The 22,549-nt window shown below is 43.0% G+C and overlaps 2 protein-coding genes across 5 annotated transcripts in view; one reads left to right on the forward strand and one right to left on the reverse strand.

Annotated features, from left to right (window-relative positions):
• Positions 1-19,961, forward strand: part of phactr1 (phosphatase and actin regulator 1) — a 77,032-nt gene extending 57,071 nt beyond the window's left edge. Inside the window, exons 8-14 of one of the 3 annotated variants that reach the window (XM_061824262.1) lie at positions 608-764; positions 1,186-1,241; positions 1,319-1,380; positions 4,270-4,410; positions 4,501-4,577; positions 17,351-17,495; positions 19,007-19,961. In XM_061824262.1, coding sequence (XP_061680246.1) covers positions 608-764; positions 1,186-1,241; positions 1,319-1,380; positions 4,270-4,410; positions 4,501-4,577; positions 17,351-17,495; positions 19,007-19,108 — 740 coding nt within the window. In that variant the 3' untranslated portion in view covers positions 19,109-19,961. Of the gene's footprint in view, positions 1-607; positions 765-1,185; positions 1,242-1,318; positions 1,381-1,588; positions 1,657-4,269; positions 4,578-17,350; positions 17,496-19,006 lie in introns of all 3 variants that reach the window. The other 2 variants (XM_061824263.1, XR_009795627.1) reach the window with 2 other exon arrangements.
• Positions 19,962-20,480: 519 nt separating this feature from the next.
• Positions 20,481-22,549, reverse strand: part of tbc1d7 (TBC1 domain family, member 7) — a 64,145-nt gene continuing 62,076 nt past the window's right edge. Inside the window, exons 5-6 of one of the 2 annotated variants that reach the window (XM_061824266.1) lie at positions 22,320-22,449; positions 20,481-22,227 (exon numbers count right to left, since the gene is read on the reverse strand). In XM_061824266.1, the coding sequence (XP_061680250.1) occupies positions 22,141-22,227; positions 22,320-22,449 (217 nt within the window). In that variant the 3' untranslated portion in view covers positions 20,481-22,140. The remainder of the gene's footprint in view (positions 22,228-22,319; positions 22,450-22,549) is intronic. The other variant, XM_061824265.1, reaches the window with a different exon arrangement.

Below are 22,549 nucleotides of genomic sequence, written 5' to 3' on the forward strand. Positions count from 1 at the left end.
TACTTTGCAGTCCTGTCAGAAATCTTGCGAGGAATACGTGATCAATGGAAATTTATGGTCAGATGATGTTTTCCATTTACATATTATGGCTCCAACCATGATAACTGGAACACCCAGAAGGTTAGATATGTGCCAGTAACCAGTGCCATCATTGTTTTGTAATAATTAGTGATGGTCTTAAGACACCACTTTGCTCTTGCCCATCATGAGATGTGTCTTGACCTTTTTGTAGGCCATCAATTAGAATTTAAGTAGGTGAAATTCATTGGCACTGACAAGTGGCTGGATTGCCGTTGATTGATTTGATTGTTTTTGAGGTCCTCTTGGCTTTTCTTACCTTTTTTCACCTCCCTTTTTCATGTGCTCACTGTTTTCCCCGTGTGTCATTTCACATTTTTACACACAAAGTAATTTCTATTCTTATGTGTTCAACTTTCTTTGTTTGTATGGATTACCTGGATTGTTCTCAACATCTGGTGATATTTTAATGAAGTGTTAAATATTTATTTCAGCTGCTCTATAAACACCAGTCACACACCTTATTGTGATAGGTCAGAATGTGATATAAGAATGTTAAGATGATTGATTAATTATATTGTCACTATAGGCACACTAGCCCTAAAGGTGTTACGGAAGGACTCTTTAGCCATTAAAATCAGTAACCGTCCATCGAAGAGGGAGCTGGAGGAGAAGAACATTCTGCCACTGCAGTCCAATCAGGAGAGACTCGAGTCCCGACAGCAAACTGCAACCAAACTCACACGGTGGGGATGCTACCAGTAGTTAACACCCTCTATAAATAAATTGGATAATCGAAATATATAACTATATGCAGTACAGCATAATGGAACCTGGGAAGAAATCTGATAGATACTGAAATTGTTTATGGTCATGTAAGCAATGCAAAGAAATACAACTCATGACACCTTGAGACTTGCACCGTATTATGTTGGAGCATCTTCCATTGGTAATCTAGTTGACATATTCCAGTACTATGTAATTTGAACCCATGCAATAAATCATTAAACTGTTCCCTGCAGAATTTTAAAATATACATTTCTTTTAAAACACAAAACTAAACTGGTATGAGTGATCTGCATTGTGGTCAATGAAGTAGATATTGGAAAAATATATTGGTGACCATAAACATTATTTCTTCCTCTGGAAATGAATTCTCCCTCCCAGACGATTGAGTCAACGCCCAACCGCTGAGGAACTGGAACAGAGGAATATTCTGAAACGTAAGTCAGTTTTTTTTTCTGCTAAAAATAGAAGACTGGACAAAAAAGCATTTTCTTTTCTTTCTTTTCTCCTTTAGCTCGAAATGATCTGGAGGAGCAGGAGGAGAAGAGGGAGATCAAGAGACATTTATCCAAAAAAGTAAGACAGATTATTTACTTTTAACACTCTGCAGACAATACTTTCAAGAATTCAAATGGCAAGATAGTTGCCATGGTGATGTATATTGCTTTCTAAAACTATGATTTGTGTTATTGTAAGTGGGCTGTTTTCTCTGGAAAAATTACAGATTGAGATCATTCTTGGCTCAAGTCAATATAAATTTCTTACTATCCTTCCATTTTCTGAGCCGCTTATCCTCACAAGGTTCAAGGGAGTGATGAAGTCTATCCCAGCTGTCAACGGGCAGGAAGCAGGGTACAACCTGAACTGGTTGCCAGCCAATCGCAGGGCACATGGAGACAGACAGCAGTCACACTCACAATCACACCTAGGGGCAATTTAGACTCTCCAATTAATGCATATTTTTGGGATGTTGGAGGAAACTGGAGTGCCCCCGGAGAAAACACACACAGGCACGGGGAGAACATGCAACCTCCACAAAGGTGCGGCTGAAATTTAAACCCTGGTCCTCAGAACTGTGAGGCCAACACTTCACAGCTGCCCCACCGTGCCGCCTAAATGTTTTATTAATGACAGCAAATAAACACACCCAAATGAGGATGACTGTAGTTTTTAATTCCTCAACTAGACTAAAAGACTAAAAACGGTCTAAAAAGCATGACGGAAAAAAAAGAGGTTTTTAACCTGGAATTCAAATTTGGCTACACATTTGAGGCTGACATCACAACATATTCCATTTGTGTGCAGTTGTGGTGTGCAATACTGCATATTGAGTTGAGGCCCAACATTGTGTATACCAATGCTTTTCAAAACTTAAAAGATGCATAAATTGCTACATAAGTCACGTTCATGACGTTTAAGTGCTATTGTACTGTTCTATTTTTTAAATTATTAAATATTTAAAACTCAGGACAGAGCTGGTAAGCACATCTGCCTCACAGTTCTGAGGAGCGGGGTTGAAATCGCCCCACTGCATAGACTTTGCATGGTCTCTCCATGCTTCCATGGGTTTTTTCTGGGTACTCCGGTTTCCTCCTCCATTCCAAAAAGATGTGGTTGAATGATTGAAGACTCTAAATGGCTGTAGGTATGAATGTATTTGCAAATGGTTATTTATATTATTTTCTTGTATTATCAGTAGTATGTTATGACCTACCATGTCAAGAGCCGCACTGAGATCCAACAAGACCAGAAATGAGACCTTTCCCAAATTTGTATTCAGTCTTAGCACTTTGATAAGAGCAGATTGTTGTACTGTGATGAGTTTGGAAACCTGATTGAAATTGATCAAAAAGTCCATTTGAGTTCAAGAAATTGCTGAGTTGATTAAAAATGACTGACAATTTTGGCTCTGAAGGCTAGGTTTCAGATGGATCTATCTATGGCTTCCTAAGATGGAAGCATTCAGAGTTTGACTTTTTGGGAATAGCTCAAAGCTCATTCAGAGCTTTAGGAAAGTCACCTTACTGAAGTGAGCAATAAAGTATTACCTGCAAATTGCTAGCAGTGACTTTGCACTACTTTTTAAAAAGTCAGATAGCACTGAGTCAAGAAAGCTCGTCAATGGTTTCAGCTGCTGAATGAACCGTTTTCTTTTTCGTGTTATCATCAATATGAATGTTAGTCTCACGTTATGAGCAAAATGTGTTATGACAAATAATTGAAAGCACTTTTGAAAAATCCCCCATAAATTTTGCATTGCATCTTGGAGGTCTATAAATTATTAAAACAATAACCTGTGGATAAAACTTTACTAAAATAAAAATATTCAAAAGAGCTATAATCTCTCAGTAGTATTTCTTTACACCAAAATGATTTATAAATAGCAACAATACAACAGCATTTTTTGTTGCTCATAAAATAATTTGCTGGTGTTGTCTTATTTAAAATGGTATTACAGAACTAGTAGAACGTAAAGTCATAAAAGCATAGATTGATCAGTGATTTGATATTGTATAGAGCCAGTCTTGCAGTGTTCACTGGAAACAATGTTTTTTGAGGTTCACATTTTACCCTTACAACGTTTCGTTTTGTAGAAAAAAAAATTCAGACTACGTTATAATGATGTCACTAATGCAAAGATTTGTTACCCAGTGGCCTGCTATTGTACAGAGCTAGTCTCGCTATGATTACTGGAGACAATGGTTGAGTAGGTTCACCTATAAGTCATATTTCTTTAATAGAAAAGAAAATAGAAATAGAAAGAAATAAAAACCTGTCTGATCTGGAGAAGATTTGTGTGGAGGAGTGGGCCAAAATCCCTCCTGCTGTGTGTGCAAACCTGGTGAACAACTACAGGAAACGTTTGACCTCTGTAATTGCAAACAAAGGCGACTGAACCAAATATTAACATTGGTATTTTCAGGTGTTTAAATACTTATTTGCGGCTGTATCACACAAATAAATCGTTAAAAAGCATACATTGTGATTTCTGGATTTATATTTTTAGATTATCTCTCTCACAGTGGATGTATCTATGATGAAAACTTCAGACCCCTCCATGATTTGTGTGTGGGAGAACTTGCAATATAGCAGGGTGTTCAAATACTTATTTTCTTCACTGTAGAATTCTCGAAGAAAATGTCTATCTCATTGTGGCATTTAACAATTTTAGTGATCCTGGCTGACCTAAAACAGTCTGATTAGATGTCATTTGTCAGTGAGACAAAAAATGAAATGTTTTTTCATTCTGTTTCCATGTGGGTCATCACACTTTTGCTTTTTGCAATTTCTGGTAGCCTTTGCGGAAGCATCATAAAAATCACAGACAAATGAAAAAATTATGACTTCTAAGACGCTCAACTTTGGATTGTCGACTGCAGCTACTGTTTAAGGACGACTTCTGCAATAATTAAAGTTGACCTGGTTTTTTTGTGGCTCACACATGGTCCTCACTCCCTTCTCTAGCTCAGCCAGAGGCCCACCGTGGAAGAGCTGAGAGAAGCAAAGATCCTCATTCGCTTTAGTGACTACGTGGAAGTTGCTGAGGCTCAGGACTATGACAGGAGAGCAGATAAGCCCTGGACAAGACTAACAGCTGCTGACAAGGTTCCTGCCAAATTTAAACTACTCCAATTCAGTCTGGATTAATCACTCAATAACTACAGTTTATTCATCTGTGTTTTGAATGTCATACAGGCTGCAATAAGAAAAGAGTTGAATGAGTTTAAAAGCACAGAAATGGATGTGCACGAGTCAAGTCGTCACCTGACCAGGTAAAATAAAAATGTCTGTCACTTTCTTTGTCTTTTTCATAAAAATCAAGGGTTAAGTTAGCCTAGACTCATCACTGATGAAATGCGCAACTAGATGAATGGTAGTATGTTTGTATGTATGGAACTGGTAGGAACTTTGGTACCTTTTGAAAGAAAACATCAGAACAATTGGACTAACATTTTGTCTGTCACATCCATTCCCACCTGGATAAAAGGAGTATTAAGCGCACATGAATATTGGAGATCAGATTACTTTTTTAAAATAAACATGCAAAGTTCATTGATGTTGGACAAGTGCCTACGTCACAATATCTGTAAGATCATGACAGCTTTGTGCAGTGTGGGACTAATCGAAGACTTTCTCAAATGCTTCCCATTCCCACAAAGATGTAAAGACACGGTAGAATTGTCCTAAAAGGCTTAATTTGTCTAGTTTAGATATAAACAGAGGGTTGCGTCAGGAAGGGGATACGGCTTAAAACACTGCAAAACAAATATGAGGATTCATATAAAGAATCCCATACTGGATTTATTGGTCGCAGCTCGGGATAACAACATCCCTGGTTGTTAACCTGCACGGCACCAGTGGAAATTCAGCTATTGTGGGTCGAAGAACAAGGAAAGGTGGAAAGCAGGTTCTTTGGCAGAAAGAAGAGGAAAGCACATAGCTTAGAATTGAGTGGGGGGACTTTGAATGTTGGGACTATGATAGGAAAAGTTCGGGAGTTGGTTGACATGATGATTTAGAGAAAGGTTGATAGCTTGTGTGTCCATGAGAGCAGGTGGAAAACCAGTAAGACCACAAGTTTAGGAGTAGTTTTAAATTATTTTACCATGGTATAGATGGGAAAAAAAAATGGAGTAGGGAGTATTTTAAAGGAAGAGTTAGCTAAGAATGTCTTAGAGGTGAAAAGAGTATCACATTGAATGATGAGGCTGAAACTTGAAATTGAGGGTATGTTGATGATGAGACAGGCTCTAGATGGACAAGAGGACCTCCCAGAAGACTGGCCCATTACAGCCAAAATGATCAGAGAGACAGACAGGAGAGTACTTGGTGTATCTTCTGGGGAGAGAGGAGAGGAGACTTGGTGGTAGAACCTCACAGTACAGGAAATCATACAAGGGGCTAGCGAAGACTTGGGAGACGAAGAGGACCAAAAAGAGGAGACAGCAATACATTGAGATGTGACATAAGGCAAAGATAGAGAAGGAAACGGCTAAATAAGTGGAATATGAGTACGCCAAATTGGACATGAAAGGACAAAATTATCTCTACAGGTTGGCCAGACAAAGGAATAGAGATGGGAAGGATGTCCAGTAAATAAGGGTGATTAAGGATAGATATGTGTTGACTGGTGCCAGTGTGATAGATAGATGGAAAAGAAATAAATAGATGGAAACAAATAGTCTGAGCAGTTGATGAATATAGAAAATGAGAGCGAAAGAAGAGGCAAGTGTGGTGGACCAGCAACAAATTGAAAGGGGGAAGTTAGAAAGACATTAAAGAGGAAGAAAAACGGTAAGGCAGTTGGTCCCAGTGACATAGATGTGGGGGTATGGAAATATTTTAGAGAGGTGCCTGTGGAGTTTTAGGTCAACTTGTTTAACAGAATTATAGAGGTTAAGAAGATGCCCGAGGAATGGAGGAAAGATGTGCTTGTGCCCATTATTAAGAACAAAGGCGATGTGCAGTGCTGTGGGAACTATCAAGTAATAAAGCTCATGAGCCACACAATAAAGTTAAAGGAGAGAGCCGTGAAGTCTAGACTCAAGACAAACCTGAGTATTGGCGAGCAACACTATGGTTTCCTGCCGAGAAAGAGTACCACAGATTAATTTGCCTAGAAGTTGTTAATTGATTGTGTTGAAACCAGATGTTACATTCTCAGTGTTCCCTTGCTACAATACAGTTCACTTTACAATACGTTCACAGGGACCACTGTCAACCATCCTAAGTATTGGAACGGGGTGTTTCGGCGCACCTACACAATGCGTCGCGGGTTTGTAGAAACCTGCGATGTGTTGTGCTGTGGCGGTCGTCCCGGTACTTAAGGCCGTTCATCGCAGCATAAAAAAGAGGGTGCTTACAGGTGCCCAGTCATTAGAAAAATAAAGTTTCTGCAACGAGACGAAAGCACACATGAAAACCATCATGGTCTAAGACAAGCAGAGATGAGGAAGGGTAGGGGGACCCGTCTTCTGATTGTGTGAGTAGACGCACACGAGCGTGGGAATTTTTTGAAATGCAGGCGCTCGTGCAAAAAGCTAAGTTTAACGGTGAGCCGGTTGTCCCACAGTCACAGAAAATTGAGTGGCATTAACGGAAACCTAACTACAATGATGTAGGAATATTTTGGATTGAAGTCTGATGAACACAGCCATCCTTTTCATGCCAATAAGCTGATACAGTGAAGAAAATAAGTATTTGAACACCTTGCTATATTGCAAGTTCTCCCACTTAGAAATCATGAAAGGGCCTGAAATTTTCATCATAAGTACATGTCCACTGTGAAAGATAATCGAAAACAAAAAATCCAGAAATCACAATATATGATTTTTTTACCGATTTGTGTGACACAGCTACAAATAAGTATTTGAACACCTGTCTATCAGCTAGAATTCTGACCCTCAAAGACTTGTTAGTCCACCTCCACTCCATGTATTATCCTGAATCAGACACACCTGTGTGATTTCGTTAGCTGCATAAAGACACCTGCCCACCCCATACAATCAGTAAGACTCAAACTCAAACTTATAACATGGCCAAGACCAAAATGCTGTCCAAAGACACCAGAGACAAAATTGTACAGCTCCACATGGCTGGAAAGGGTGACGGAGAGATTAACCAAGCAGCTTGGTGAAAAAGGGTCCACTGTTGTAGCAATCATTAGAAAATGGAAGAAACTAAACATGATAGTAACTCTCAATCGGACTGGAGGACCATGCAAGATATCATCTCGTGAGGTCTCAATCTTCTTCTTTTTCTTTCGGCTTGTCCCGTTAGGGCTTGCCACAGTGTGTCATCTTTTTCCAACTAAGCCTATCTCATGCATCTTCCTCTCTAACACCCAGTGTCCTCATGTCCTCCCTCACAACATCCATCAATGTTTTCTTTGGCCTTCCTCTCGCTCTTTTGCCTGGCAGCTCCATCCTCAGCATCCTGCATCCTGCTACCTCTACTCACTCTCTCGCCTCTGAACATGTGCAAACCATCATAGTCTTCTCTCTCTAACCTGGTCTCCAAAACATCCAACTTTGGCTGTCCCTCTAATGAGCTCATTTCTAATCCTATCCAACCTGTTCACTCCAAGCGAGAACCTCAGCATCTTCATTTCTGCTACCTCAAGATCTGCTTCCTGTTGTTTCTTCAGAGCCACTGTCTCGAATCCATACATCATGGCCGGCCTCACTACTGTTTTATAAACTTTGCCCTTCATCCGAGAGGATACTCTCTCTCACCTTCCGCCAACTGTTCCCTCTCAATTAGACCCGTTTATTCACTTCCTTACCACACTCACCATTGCCCTGTATTGTTGACCCCAAGTATTTGAAGTCGTCCACCCTCGCTATTTCTTCTCCCTGGAGCTTCACTCTTCCTCCTCCACCCCTTTCATTCACAAACATATTCTGTTTTACTTCAGCTAATCTTCATTCATCTCCTTTGTAGTGTGTACCTCTATCTTTCTAATTGTTCCTCCGCCTTCTCCCTGCTTTCACTACAGATCATAATATAATCTGCGAACATCATGGTCCAAGGGGATTCCAGTCTAACCTCATCTCTCAGCCTATCCATTACTTCCGTTCAGCACGGTTCCCTGATGCAGACACACCTCATCTCATCTCGTTCCTTCCAGAATTTCTCTTTCAACTCTAGGTCACATCCTACCTGTATGGCATAGATGCTAACCACATGATACAAAACACCCTCAATTTCAAGTTTTATCATCATCACTCGATCTGATACTCTTTTCACCTCCAAGACACTCTTAGCCAGCTCTTCCTTTAAAAGAACCCCTACTCCATTTCTCTTCCCATGTACTCCGTAGTAGAATAATTTAAACCCTGCTCCTAAACTTCTAGCCTTACTCCCTTTCCACTTGCTCTTTTGGATGCACAATATACCAACCTTTCTCCTAATCATCACGTCAACTAACTTCTGAGCTTTTCCTGTCATAGTCCCAACATTCAACGTCCCTACACACAGCTGTATGGTCTGTTATGTTTCTCTTCTTCTTCTGCCGACAAAGCCACTTTCCTCCTCTTTTTCCTCCTTTTTTTGTCTTCGGCCTACATTATCTGAATTTCTACCTACGCCTTGCAAATTGACATTTCCGGGCGCGGGTGTAGGAAGCCCGGGGCCACAGCCTAACCATTAAGGAATTCATATGATGAATGCTCATATGTTTGGCACAGTTTTACGCCGGATGCCCTTCCTGACACAACCCTCTGGATTTATTTGGGCTTGGGACAAGCCGACAGGTAGCACAATAGTGTGCTCCCCAACGGGCTGTAGATAATCAAAAAGAAGAAGCAATCAAATAAACAAAGTCAGCACATGAGATACACAATTCACATGCCACCTAATCTATGTTAAAGTTAAGATCAAATGAAGGCAATCACAATAAACACACAATCACATCAGGTATACAAATCACATACGACCTGTGTTTCTTCTTGTTCTTTTCCTTTTGGCTTGTCCCGTTAGAGGTCGCCACAGCATGTCATCTTTTTCCATCTAAGCCTATCTCATGCATCTTCTTCTTTAACACCCACTGTCCTCATGTCCTCCCTCACAACATCCATTAACCTTTTCTTTGGTCTTCCTCTCGCTCTTTTGTCTGGCAGTTGCATCCTCAGCACCCTTCTACGAATACACTCACTCTCTCGTCTCTGAACATGTCCAAACCATCTAAGTCTGCTCTCTCTAACCTTGTCTCCAAAACATCCAACTTTGGCTGTCCCTCTAATGAGCTTGTTTCTAATACTATCCAACCTGTTCACTCCAAGTGAGAACCTCAGCATCTTCATTTCTGCAACCTCAAGTTCTGCTTCTTGTTGTTTCTTCAGTGCCACCATCTCTAATCCGTACATCATGGCCGACCTCACCACTGTTTTATAAACTTTGCCCTTCATCCTAGCAGAGACTCTTCTGTCGCATAGAACACCAGACACCTTCCGCCAACTGTTCCACCCAGCTTGGATCCGTTTCTTCACTTCTTTACCACACTCCCCATAGCTCTCTATTGTTGATCCCAAGTATTTGAAGTCATCCACCCTTGCTATCTCTTCTCCCTGAAGCTTCACTCCTCCTGCTCCGGCCCTCACATTCATACACATATATTCTGTTTTACTTCGGCTAATCTTCATTCCTCTCCTTTCCAGTGCATGCCTCCATCTTTCTAATTGTTCCTCTGATCCTCGGATCACAATATCATCTGTGAACATCATAGTCCAAGGGGATTCCAATCTAACCTCATCTGTCAGCCTATCCATAACTACCGCAAACAGGAAGGGGCTCAGCACAGATCCCTGATGCAGTCCCACCTCCACCTTAAATTCTTCTGACACACCAACTGCACACCTCACCACTGTTTTGCTGCCCTCATACATGTCCTGTACTATTCTAACATATTTCTCCGCCACACCAGACTTGCGCATGCAGTACCACATTTCCTCTCTTGGTACTCTGTCATAGGCTTTCTCTTGGTCTACAAAGATACAATATAGCTCCTTCTGACCTTCTCTGTACTTTTCCATGAGTATCCTCAAGGTAAATAATGCATCTGTGGTACTCTTGCCTTTCTAACTTCCCCCTTCCTAATCATTGCCACTTCTTGGTCATTCACGCTTGCCTCTTCGACTCTACCTTCACTTCCATTTTCTTCATTCATTAACTTCTCAAAGTACTCTTTCCATCTACTTAGCACACTACTGGCACCTGTCAACATATTTCCATCATTATCCTTAATCACCTTTACTTGCTGAACATCGTTCCCATCTCTATTCCTCTCTCTGGTACACCTGTAGAGATCCCTTTCTCCCTCTTTTGTATCCAACCTGGTGTTCATGTCGTCAAATGCCTCTTGTTTAGCTTTCGCCAACTCTACTTTTGCCCTACATCGCATTTCAATGTATTCCTTCCGCGTCTCCTCCATCCTCTCCATGTCCCAATTCTTGTTTGCTAATCTCTTTCCTTGGATGACTTCTTGTCTTTTGGGTTCCACCACCAAGTCTCCTTCTCCTCTTTCCTACCAAAAGGCACCCCAAGTACTCTCTGCCTGCCTCTCTGAGTACCTTGGCAGTAGTATTCCAGTCTTCCGGGAGCTCTTCCTGTCCTATCTCGCCGCTTTCCAAAAGGCCACACGGCATTCTTCCTTCCTCAACTTCCACCACCTGATTCTCTGCTCCACCTTTGTCTTCTTAATCTTCCTACCCGTGACCAGAGTCCTCCTACACACCACCATCCTATGCTGTTGAGCTACACTCTCTACCACCACAACCTTACAATCAGTAACCTCCTTCAGATTACATTGTCTGCAGAAAATATAATCCACCTGCATGCTCCTACCTCCGCTCTTGTGTGTCACTCTATGTTCCTGTCTCTTATGGAAATAAATGTTCACCACTGCCAATTCCATCCTTTTTGTGAAGTCCACCACCATCTGACCCTCTAAGTTCCTTTGCTGAATACTGTACTTACCCATCACTTCTACATCATGCCTGTTTCCTTCGCCAAGATGTCCATTGAAATCTGCACCAATCACAACTCTATCTCTCTCTGGGATGCTCAGGACAACTTTGTCTAGTTCCTTCCAAAATGTCTCTTTCAACTTAAGGTCACATCCTACTTATGGGGCATAGCCGCTAATCACATTACATACAAGACCCTCAACTTCAAATTACAGCCTTATCACTCGATCTGATACTCTTTTCACCTCCAAGACATTCTTAGCCAGCTCTTCCTTTAAAATAACCCCTACTCCATTTCTCCTCCCATCTCCTCCATGGTAAAATAATTTAAACCCGGCTCCTAAGCTTCTAGCCTTACTCCCTTTCCACTTGCTCTCTTGGATGCACAAAACATCAACCCTAACCCTAACCCTCCTAATCATCATGTCAACTAACTCCTGATCTTTTTCTGTCATAGTCCCAACACACAGTTGTAGGTACTGTGCATGCCTTTTCTTCTGCCAACTAAGCCACTTCCCTCCTCTTTTTTGTCTTTGACCTACATTACCTGAATTTCTACCTAGGCCTTGCAAATTAACAGTGCCGGGGGCAGGCGTAGTTAGCCCGGGCCATGGCCTATCAGTTATGGAAGTAATTTGATGAACGCTCATATATGTTTGGCAGTTTTATGCCGTTCGCCCTTCATGCCACAACCCTCTGCATTTATCCGGGCTTAGGACCGGCTGACAGATAGAACAATAATGTGCTGCCCAACAGGCTGCAGATAGACAAAAACAAGCAATCAAATGAACAAAGTCAGCACATAAGATACACAATTCACACACTACTTAGTCTATGTTAAAGTTAAAGTCAGATAAAAGCAATCAAATATACAAAGTCAACACATAAGATCTTTTTCTTAACGCGCTAGGCTAAATTAGGGCTGAGCAGCTTCAACGCGAACAATACGGCTCGTATTTGGGTATTAACATAAGACTTGTTAAATTTCTGATACGTCCTCAGGTCCCTTGTTGTAACCATTGTTTAGGTCCTACATGTTACGAAGTTAAACACGTTCGATGCTTCTTCAACATCACTGTTTCATCGCAAATGCTTTTCGTTGTTAGCCAGCTAAGCTAAGGCGGTCTGGGCCTATAGGCACGTTTAAATTGGTATAAGTAACTGAGTAAGAACTCACAGTCCTCATTGTAAATGAAACGTAGGTTTTGCAGGTCGTGTACGTACTCACTCTTGAATGTTTACCTCCTAAGCGAATATTTGATTACAAACATTGCTAGGCTAGGCTAGGCTGCGCAACTTCAACACGAACTGCTCCAATTTGGGTACTAAAATTATACCGATGATGATTTTAGTCCACTGAAGTCGTCACCAGGGGCATCCCACGTGGAGTACTCATTCGGTCCAAATTCAGCAGGATTTAGTTATTGAACGGTCTCGCAGGTGAGAGCCTCTTCGAATTGTTGTCACCATTTCGAAAACCGGAAGCCAACCACATACGACCTGTGTTTTGAAAAAAAAAAAAAAAAAATATATATATATATATATATATATATATATATATATATATATATATATAAAGGATATGTCAATTTTAATGATACGTGGATGGAAGGGATTCAAACCACAATGGCCCTCAAGGTTGAGTCCACAGTTGATAATTGGTCCTCAAGGTAATGTTGTTAGTGCGCTCAGCTAACTTGGGCTGAGCAGCTTCAACGCGAACGATACGGCACCAATTTGAGAACTCATATGGACTAAGATAAGACTTTTCTATAAATCCACACGGTCCTCATCGTACAAGTTATGAAGTTTCACGCGTTTGATGTTTCTTCAACATCCACGAATTGATCACAAACACGTCTCATTGTTATCAAGCTAAGCAAAGGAATACTCGGCCGAGAAGCAAGTTAAGTTGACGTTGCCACTCGCCCAACTTCTTATGAGTACTCACTAGCCTCGTTGTATATGATACGTAGGTTTTGCAGGATGTGTAGATACTGCCGTTTGATGTTTTCCTCCTAAGTAAATATTAGAAAACAGACGCTTTTGTTGTTAGTGGTCTGAGCTAGGCTAACTTGGGCCAAGCAGCTTCGACGCAAATGATACGGCTCCAATTTGGGTACTATGGTTGCACAGATGATGGTTTTAGTCCACTGAAGTCGTCTCCAGGAGCGTGCCACGTCGAGTATTCACAAAATTCGGTCCATAATCAGCAGGATTTATTGAATTACGAACGGGCTGGTCAAAGCCTACTGTATAACCTGCTACAAGTTTGAAGACTGGAAGCATGTCTCGTGGGGTCTCAATGATCCTGAGAAAGGTGAGAAATTACCCCAGGACTACATGACAGTACTGGGTCAATAACCGGAAAAGAACTGGGACCACCGTTTCCAACGTGACTGTTGGTAATATACTAAGACGTCATATTTTGAAATCATGCGTGGCACGGAAGGTTCCCTTGCTTAAACCAGCACATGCCAAGGCCCGTCTTAAGTTTGTCGATGACCATTTGGATGATACAGAGGAGTCATGGGAGAAAGTGTTGTGGTCAGGTGAGACAAAAACAGAACTTTTTGGTCATAATTCCACTAACTGTGTTTCGAGGAAGACGAATGATGAGTTCTGTCCTAAGAACACCATTCCTACTATGAAGCATGGGGGTAGTACCATGTTTTTCTGCACATGGGACAGGACAACTTCACTGTATTAAGGAGAGGATGAACGCAGCCATGTATTGTGAGATTATGGTTAACAACCTCTTTGCCTAATTCAGAGCATGGATATATTTTGCTCCTATCGGAACACAGAGTGCACAGTACTTTGCCGGGAATGTCCAGTTTTTGTTTGTGTTCGGACTTAGACGTTGATTCCGTTTTCGGTCCTATCAGCACGGTTACACTTTTTTCAAGCCATGCCCATCTGAAACAGTTTTTGATTCCAGTATCCTAGTCTCGCTCGATCTTCATCCTTTTTTTCTAACACTTTCGCCATCGTTAAACTTTGAACACACCATTGTTCAGTTCGCGCCATCTAAGTCCCACGCGCCATTACTTGGCTAACTAACAAGTTACACTGCGATTTCTGAGAACCGAGAACACATGTACATGACAATGGTGAAACTCGATTAACCACTAACATGATTGGATCGTTATACTGTATAACTCTGTTGTCCAATCGAGTAATCTGCCGCAAACAAGTTTTAATGTTTATGTCGCAAAGTGCAAATATTTACACTACCCAGCAAGTTAGAACGGCATATGATAGTCGTGCTTGTGCTAGCACTAAGCTGAACTTGCAGCTCGGAGCCCACCACCGAGAGGCAGGTGCACGATACCCCCCCCCCCCCCTTTAAATTTCTTCAACGGATTTGCGCTTATCTAGAGAATGGTCATTATGGTCTGAAAAAGTCAGAAATCCACCGATCGGCGAAAAATTCTCATCTCTGCAATAGAAATCTTTGGAGGGAGCCAAAACTCTGTGTTTCTCAGCGACAGCCCAGAAACCCGTCTGATCTTGAGAGGATGTGTGGAGGAGTGGGCCAAAATCCCTCCTGCATTGTATGCAAACCTGATGAACAACTACAGAAAACGTTTGACCTCTGTAATTACAAACAAAGGCTACTGTACAAAATATTAACATTGGTTTTCTCAGGTGTTCAAATACTTATTGCAGCTGTATCACACAAATAAATCGTTAAAAAACAATCATACATTGTGATTTTTGGATTTTTCTTTTTAGATGATCTCACACTGGACATGCACCTACGATGAAAATTTCAGACCGCTCCATGATTTCTAAGTGGGAGAACTTTCAATATAGCAGGGTGTTCAAATACTCATTTTTTTCACTGTATAAAGAACTTTTCGGAATCACATTCACACATACAGGGAATTTAGTGTAACTAACCTTAACCCTAACCCTTCAATTAACCTTCCATGTATGTTTTTTAGCTGTGGAAGGAAACCAAAGTACCCAGAGAAAACCACACAGGCACAGGGAGAACATGCAAACTCCACAATGGGAGGGCAGGGATTGAACGCTGGTTCTCAGATCTGTGAGGCCAACACTTTTCAGCTACTCCACCGTCCCACAGCCCACGTCCCACAGCCCAAACATGCATTCGTGGAGACTCTAAATTGCTCCTCGGTGTGATTGTGAGTGCAACTGTTGTCTGTGTCCATGTGCCCTGCGATTGGCTGGCAAACAATTCTGTCACGTCCCATCGGAACGAGAGGTAGGACCCAAATGCAGGAACTCGGAAGACGCAAGGTAGTTCAAGAAGAGACACATTTATTGTATGCAGAGGTCGGCGATCGAGCAGGCAGTCCGGTGCAGCAGCGGTAGTTGGAACGTCGAGCGACGAGAACAGATGAGCGGACAGGCAGGAGTCGGTACACGGGGAAACAATCAATGCAGGCAGAAGTGTCAAGGAGTCAGGCTTACAGGGTTGGTCGGAGAACGGACGAAGGTCGGTACACACAGCTTCAGTCAGAAATACGAGAGTGCTGGAACGGGACATAAAGCTCAACGAACTGGCGCCGACCAGTCGTTATCGGGGTCATATAAATATGGCGGATAATCAACCCGCATGAGGCACAGGTGTGTGCCTCCCAATTAGTGCAGCTGCACGGGCACCCGCACAGCTCGTGCTGAAGCGGCAGGATCATGACAGTACCCCCCCCTCAAAGGCACGGCTCCCAGACGTGCCTAAACGAAAAAACAGACACTAATTAACACAGGCAGGGGTGGGCGGAAGGGGGTCCGGAGGAGGGCACGCCCCCCCCTGAACCCCAGACTGGTGGCCATCCAGGCCACCAAACACGAGGCGTCCGGGTGGACAGGTCAGGAGGACGACCCGGACGCCAAGCACCAGGGTCCCCACGGGGCGATTCGGGCGGACGACCTCTGTGAGGAACCAAACGGCGAGGCAGGAACCAGAACGAGGCAGGCCACTGCTCCAGACGAGAACCTCCCACGCCGTCGTTGCAAGACGACCAGGGATTGGTCGCCAACGAGGCCAGGTCCTGAAGCGGCTGGGCGAACTCAGGAGCGAAGAAGATGATGGAGAGCAGGACCAGAGCCATGACCGCCACCCCGAAGTCTCTCCAGCTCCTGGACAGCAACTTGAGAAGGCGGCGCCAGTACCGCCCCCTCCTGGACAGCAACTTGAGAAGGCGGCGCCAGTACCGCCCCCTCCTGGACAGCAACGTGAGAAGGCGGCGCCAGTACCGCCCCCTCCTGGACAGCAACGTGAGAAGGCGGCGACCCCATCCCCGCCGCCTCCTGGATAGGAACGAGAGAAGGCAGCGACCCCGTCGCCGCCGCCTCCTGGACAGGAACGAGAGAAGGCAGCGACCCCGTCGCCCCCGCCTCCTGGACAGTAACGAGAGAAGGCAGCGACGCCATCGCCGCCTCCTGGACAGGAACGTGAGAGGGCGGCAGCAGCATCACCAACTCCACCTCCTCCTGGACGGGAGCGTGAGGCGGCTGGGGTACTGTCGCCACCTCCTGGACGTCTCCACAGCCGCTTCTCGTCCGTGCTCTGGAGTGGCAGTGGCAACTGGCCCGCGGTCGCTCCACACTCCTGCTCTGTTGGCGACCGGCCCGCGGTCGCTCCCCGTTCCTGCTCTGTCGGCGACAGGCACGCCCTCACGTTGGTACTGTCATGATCCTGCCGCTTCAGCACGAGCTGTGCGGGTGCCCGTGCAGCTGCGCTAATTGGGAGGCACACACCTGTGCCTCATGCGGGCTGATTATCCGCCATATTTATATGACCCCTATAACGACTGGTCGGCGCCAGTTCGTTGAGCTTTATGTCCCGTTCCAGCACTCTCGTATTCCTGACTGAACCTGTGTGTACCGACCTTCGTCCGTTCTCCGACCAACCCTGTAAGCCTGACTCCTTGACACTTCTGCCTGCGTTGATTGTTTCCCCGTGTACCGACTCCTGCCTGTCCACTCATCTGCTCTCTTCGCCCGACGCCCCAACAACCGCTGCTGCACCGGACTGCCTGCTCGATCCCCGACCTCGGCATATAATAAAAACGTGTCTCTTCTTGAACTACCTTGCGTCTTCCGAGTTCCTGCATTTGGGTCCTACCTCTCGTTCAGATGGGACGTGACAGAACGAACTGGCCCTCACAGGACCCAGCAGGAAAGACCCGGCGTCGCCGGGACCGACGCAAGGTAGACCGTCTGCCGGAGGACCAAGCCTGTCCAATCCGGGTAGGCTCCCTGACGTCCTCCACTTCCGTGTCTTACGCTCCGCCAGCGAGGTATGAATACGTCCCGAACACGACCCGTCCGGCTCCTCATATTCTTCTGGACTCTGACTTTTCGGAATATTAGGAGGACCACGATTTGTTTGACCGGCTGCCTGAGTACGACTCCGATTATTCTGACTATGAATCTGTCACGTCCCATCGGAACGAGAGGTAGGACCCAAATGCAGGAACTCGGAAGACGCAAGGTAGTTCAAGAAGAGACACGTTTATTGTATGCAGAGGTCGGGGATCGAGCAGGCAGTCCGGTGCAGCAGCGGTAGTTGGGACGTCGAGCGACGAGAACAGATGAGCGGACAGGCAGGAGTCGGTACACGGGGAATGACGCAGAGTCTGAGTACTCAGAGGCCGACGCGTGACAAAATTGCGTAAGCAAAGGCCCCTGGGAGCTCCGGGCCAGCAGCCGCGGATGGTTCTTCGGACGGCGAGCGAGCTCTGGCGGCGGGCCGCGAGCCGAGGTTCCTGGCAGTGGAGGCCGTTAGCCCTGGACGCTGAAGCTAGGTTAAAGGCCTCCGCCGCCACCAAAGGCGGGCCACAAGCTGAGCTCCAACGTCCGGGGAGGCCTTTCGCCGAGCTTCGGTGGTGGCGGAGGCAATGGGACAGCCTCAATCCCACGGTGCTTTGAGGCAGTATTAAACGAAAGTGATTTCCAACCATGTATTCATGATTTACATATTTTGAATATGCCATATTTTGATTGCTTTGTGACAAAAATGTTTTCCCTCAAAAACAGAAATGGGGATTTCTTCACAGTATTCTATTTTTTAAAATTTTGTGGCTTTAGGAGCACAGAGCCAAGATTATTTAAAAACAAAAATTGTTTTAAAAACAAAGAAATTGAAATTGTTTTGTCGGTTCTGAATCTATAATCTATTAAAGTTTAACTTTTTGAAATGAATCATGGAAATAAGAATTTTACCATGAGATTCTTTTTTTCTGGAAGAGTCTGTATAACCATTGCATACAACAAAGGGCACGGATGGTCGACGTCTTAGTATCTATTGATTTTTTTGTACAGTTGACTCTTGCAAAATTAGTTTTTGGCCTGCTGAAATTTCCACATGTATTGAGCAATGACAATAAATAGCTTTTGCGGGAAAAATTGTCCAAATAAAAATGAAATTCTCATTCTGGCATTTCACAAATACAAATAATGGTTTTCCTCATTGACCTAAAAGAGGAAAAAAATCATCTAAAATCATGTCAGACATTGAGGACAAAAAGTGGGTGTCTTTTTATATAGTGGATGTAATATATGTGGTTTCAACAGAATCATCCAAGTCTTATTTGTAGATCTCTTTATATTTGATTACATTTATTTCCATTCCTTTGTCTTTTTTTGCTAATTTTGAGTTTCTGAACTGGGTCACTTTTGAAGCAAAAAAAATAAAAAACTCAGTTGAAAAAGAATTGTTTCCCCATCTTACACCTGTAAATGTACTTCTTACTCTGCAGGTTTCATCGGCCATAAAGGAAGCCCAAGTTGATATTCCCGCACAGACTACCAGTGGTCAGAAAGGTGTCTGCTGCTCTTCTTCTGTGATCACTTCCAACTGACCACATACCTGGCATCTCTTTCTCTTCTCTACTTAGATTTGAAAATGATTTTTCTATCAACAAACTTGACATTTTTGTCAAGTCAAATGTCTGTCAATTTTGATGAATTTAAGGAAGACTGGTCTTTAAAACTACAACTACTACGCATTTGGACATTCTAATGCAGTCTCAGACTTCTTTGACATTTTTTATTTCTATTGAATAACGGATCTATGTATATCCATTAATGTCTGGTATTTTTCAGGTTACACGGCACTTTGCAGGCAGCAACAATTCTATTCTGTTAAAATTGCACTATGTCGAGAATTGTGACAGGGTACATTGATCATGTTCTATATTCAAGCAGAATGAAATGTTATGTGCAATTGACAAAGAAAGTTACACACTAAGACATCAATGGACTTAAGTGATCTTTAATACTGTATAAAATTGGGGGTGGGCGGGGACGTCTATATCTGTATTTGTGGGAACATTTTCATAGCTTCCAGGTGAGTTCAACGCTCACCCAACGCTCTTCTCGCAAAATCGAATGTCTTCAAATTCATCAATCAACTGCTCAATAGTCTTAGATTCATCTTTGTTTATGACAGGGGTGCCCAGACTTTATTACCTCAAGATCTACTTTTCTAGCAGCCAGCCTCTTGCAAGCCGACGACGGTGCTGGTGGGGGGGGGGGGGGGGTGCTCCCAAACCGTTTTAAGGTTAATGTTATATTGCCTCCTATATTTAAAATACAGAATTAGCTTTTTGTGCACTGTATTGTCTGTGCTTTCATCCTGGATCAGGCTGTGCCAAGATGGAATTTTAAAATTACAAACCATCTCATCCTGCACTTTCTACTTTGGCTTCAGACCAGACCTTTCCCACTCGGAAAAGAGAAAATCTCATCCAGTTTAATCACTTTTTCTTCAATTATTCACATACTCTGACAATCATTGCATTTTAAAACAACAGCATTACTTTTTTAACTTTCTCCATTAATATCGAAAGTAAACATAAGAAGCATGTTCAGCTCGTCTTTGCTCTACGTTGCCCAGACTGTGTTGCAAACTAAAGGAGCGGTGGTGGACGCTGTCATTATAAAACACATTGATGGGCCGCGTAAGGACTGTAACATTTGTAATTATGAGTGTAGGCGAGGGGAGGGGGGCAGGTGTAAGGTAAAGTAGGAAACAGAGTGTGTGGCGGAGCAGCGGTCGTTGTTAGAGAAAGTTCCGTGTGCTGCCTAAAAGAAACCAGTGGCTTCCTCTTTTAATTTTTTACAGTACGTATGTGAATTGTGCCATTGGATGTAATGTTGAAGGACACTTTTTTCTTCCGCGCGTTTGTCTAATTTCGGGTAGTGAGAATGTTGGTTATCCAAATAACGGCTGGAGACGATGAACAGTTTCTTTGAAGTTTTATTATTTACAGAATATTCCGGGCACTTATGAGTTACAGACAATGGCTGAAGTGAACAGAACACAAGTGCCAAGGTACAGAGAAAGCACACATCCTTTATTTTGTCAGAAGGGCGGACCATGGGTGGTATCAAACCTGTGGCATGACATTGGGGCTTTCCACTTAGACAAAGGGTTTCTGTCTCAACTGATTATAGCTGGCAATGGATTATTACAAAGTGTCTAGTATGCAGTTCAGCAAGGTTAGCCTATGTGCAGGGGTGCAGATATCACTCAAGGACACATCTGGCTACAGAGCAGAGGAAATTATGCAGTCATGACTAAATATGAGCATTAGACCTACTTCAGTAACAACCAGTCATCCTTCACTCATTGAATCACATTGCAAAATGCCACAAACTGAATAGCTTTATGTTATACTTTCAATTTGCATTGGATTTTTTTTTTGGGTGCAATGCAGAATATCTGCGAAGAGACTGCATCAGCAGTACACAATTGTGGAAGCGCGAAGTTTAGAGGGAACATTGGCTGACGTTTTTTTTTTTTTTGGGGGGGGGGGCACGCCGTTCCACGATCGACGCATTGAGCCCCCGTGGTTTATGGGATGCATTCAGAAGCTTCTGGACCTTCCGGACTCTTGTTCCCTACATTTAACCAAAGCAACATGATTGGAGCATCCCACAATGCCTCATGTTGACAGTTGAGTTACCTTTTGATTCACTGTGCCTACAGCTGTGTTAACAGGCATTAGACCACCTTATTTACACATATTTTATTTGATACAGCATTTGTATACACAGAGAAAAGAACTTCAATATGAATAACAATGATTTTACACTGAAAATATTACTGCAACACTTGGTTTTATCTCACTACAGTATATGCAAACCAAAAGCTTATGCTAAAGCTGTTTGATTCATTTATACATGTATTAAAGAGAACTTCATGTAAAAACAATAAAAAGACCAGAGTTGTCTTTTGTTATTAGCAGTCAAGCAAACCCATGCAATATGCCATGTCCCATATCCCCTATTTTAGTGAAGGCAAAGGTCTCCCTATACAGACTTTAACAAGGACAGACATTTTATCATGTGAATCAAGTTTGACAGAAATAAGCCTTTGGTTTGCAAGTACAAAATCTTCCACAATTTCCTCTCCTTCAATTTGTGGGACAACAGAAATGTTGCAATTGTATTTGTGTCAAGTATATATCAATTCCAGTGAATTCAGAATTTTTTATCACTTGAAGGACTTCTCTATGTTTGTATGTAAGAGCATTTGTGATCTTTGCGTGTGCGTCTGTGTGTGTGTGTGCGTGCATATGCAAGCTAATCTTTTGTAAGTGCAGCATTTTAAGACTTGTAAATAAAGAAAGTGATTGTGTTTATATGTAAAGCAGAGCAATTGCATGTATTAATTATTGTCTTCTATGATGTATGACATTTTTTTCAACAAGTAATGTGATTTTGGCAGGTTATTTTCTCAAACGCTAATATTCTCACCAACTCATTTAGCTGCTTGCAGTGTCATGTCCTTTCAAGATATTCCTCATTTTATTAGCAACAAGACACCGATGAGTGATTTACAGTCCAGTTAGAAGTTTCTCTGGATAAACCTGATTTCCTTCACAGTTTACATGGCATGTATAGGTGTACCACAATATTTGTGCCATAGATCAATAGCTTTAGTCACGATGACATCTGTGTTCTCCTGTGGTATCTGCAAGGGAAACACAAGGTGAAGCAAGAAAGCTGTGGGCTTGTTAAGGAGTGAAAATTTCATTTTGGCCCACAGGATAGTTGTTCACTCACATTGCAAAGAAACTTGACTACACACTCTGGTCGGCTGACACCCAACAACATAATCTTGTAGCTGAGCAGGATCTCCAGGGCAACAAACACGAGGATCTTACAGGAGCCACTGATCACCTTGTCCCACACTCTTTAAAAACATATTCATATGTCAGTTGCACATGAGACCATAATCTAGAACTGTGAACGTTGAATTAAATCCATATTGTACTTTAGCGGTGTATACATAT

This window comes from Syngnathoides biaculeatus, chromosome 7 (assembly GCF_019802595.1).
Source record: "Syngnathoides biaculeatus isolate LvHL_M chromosome 7, ASM1980259v1, whole genome shotgun sequence".
NCBI lineage: Eukaryota > Metazoa > Chordata > Actinopteri > Syngnathiformes > Syngnathidae > Syngnathoides > Syngnathoides biaculeatus.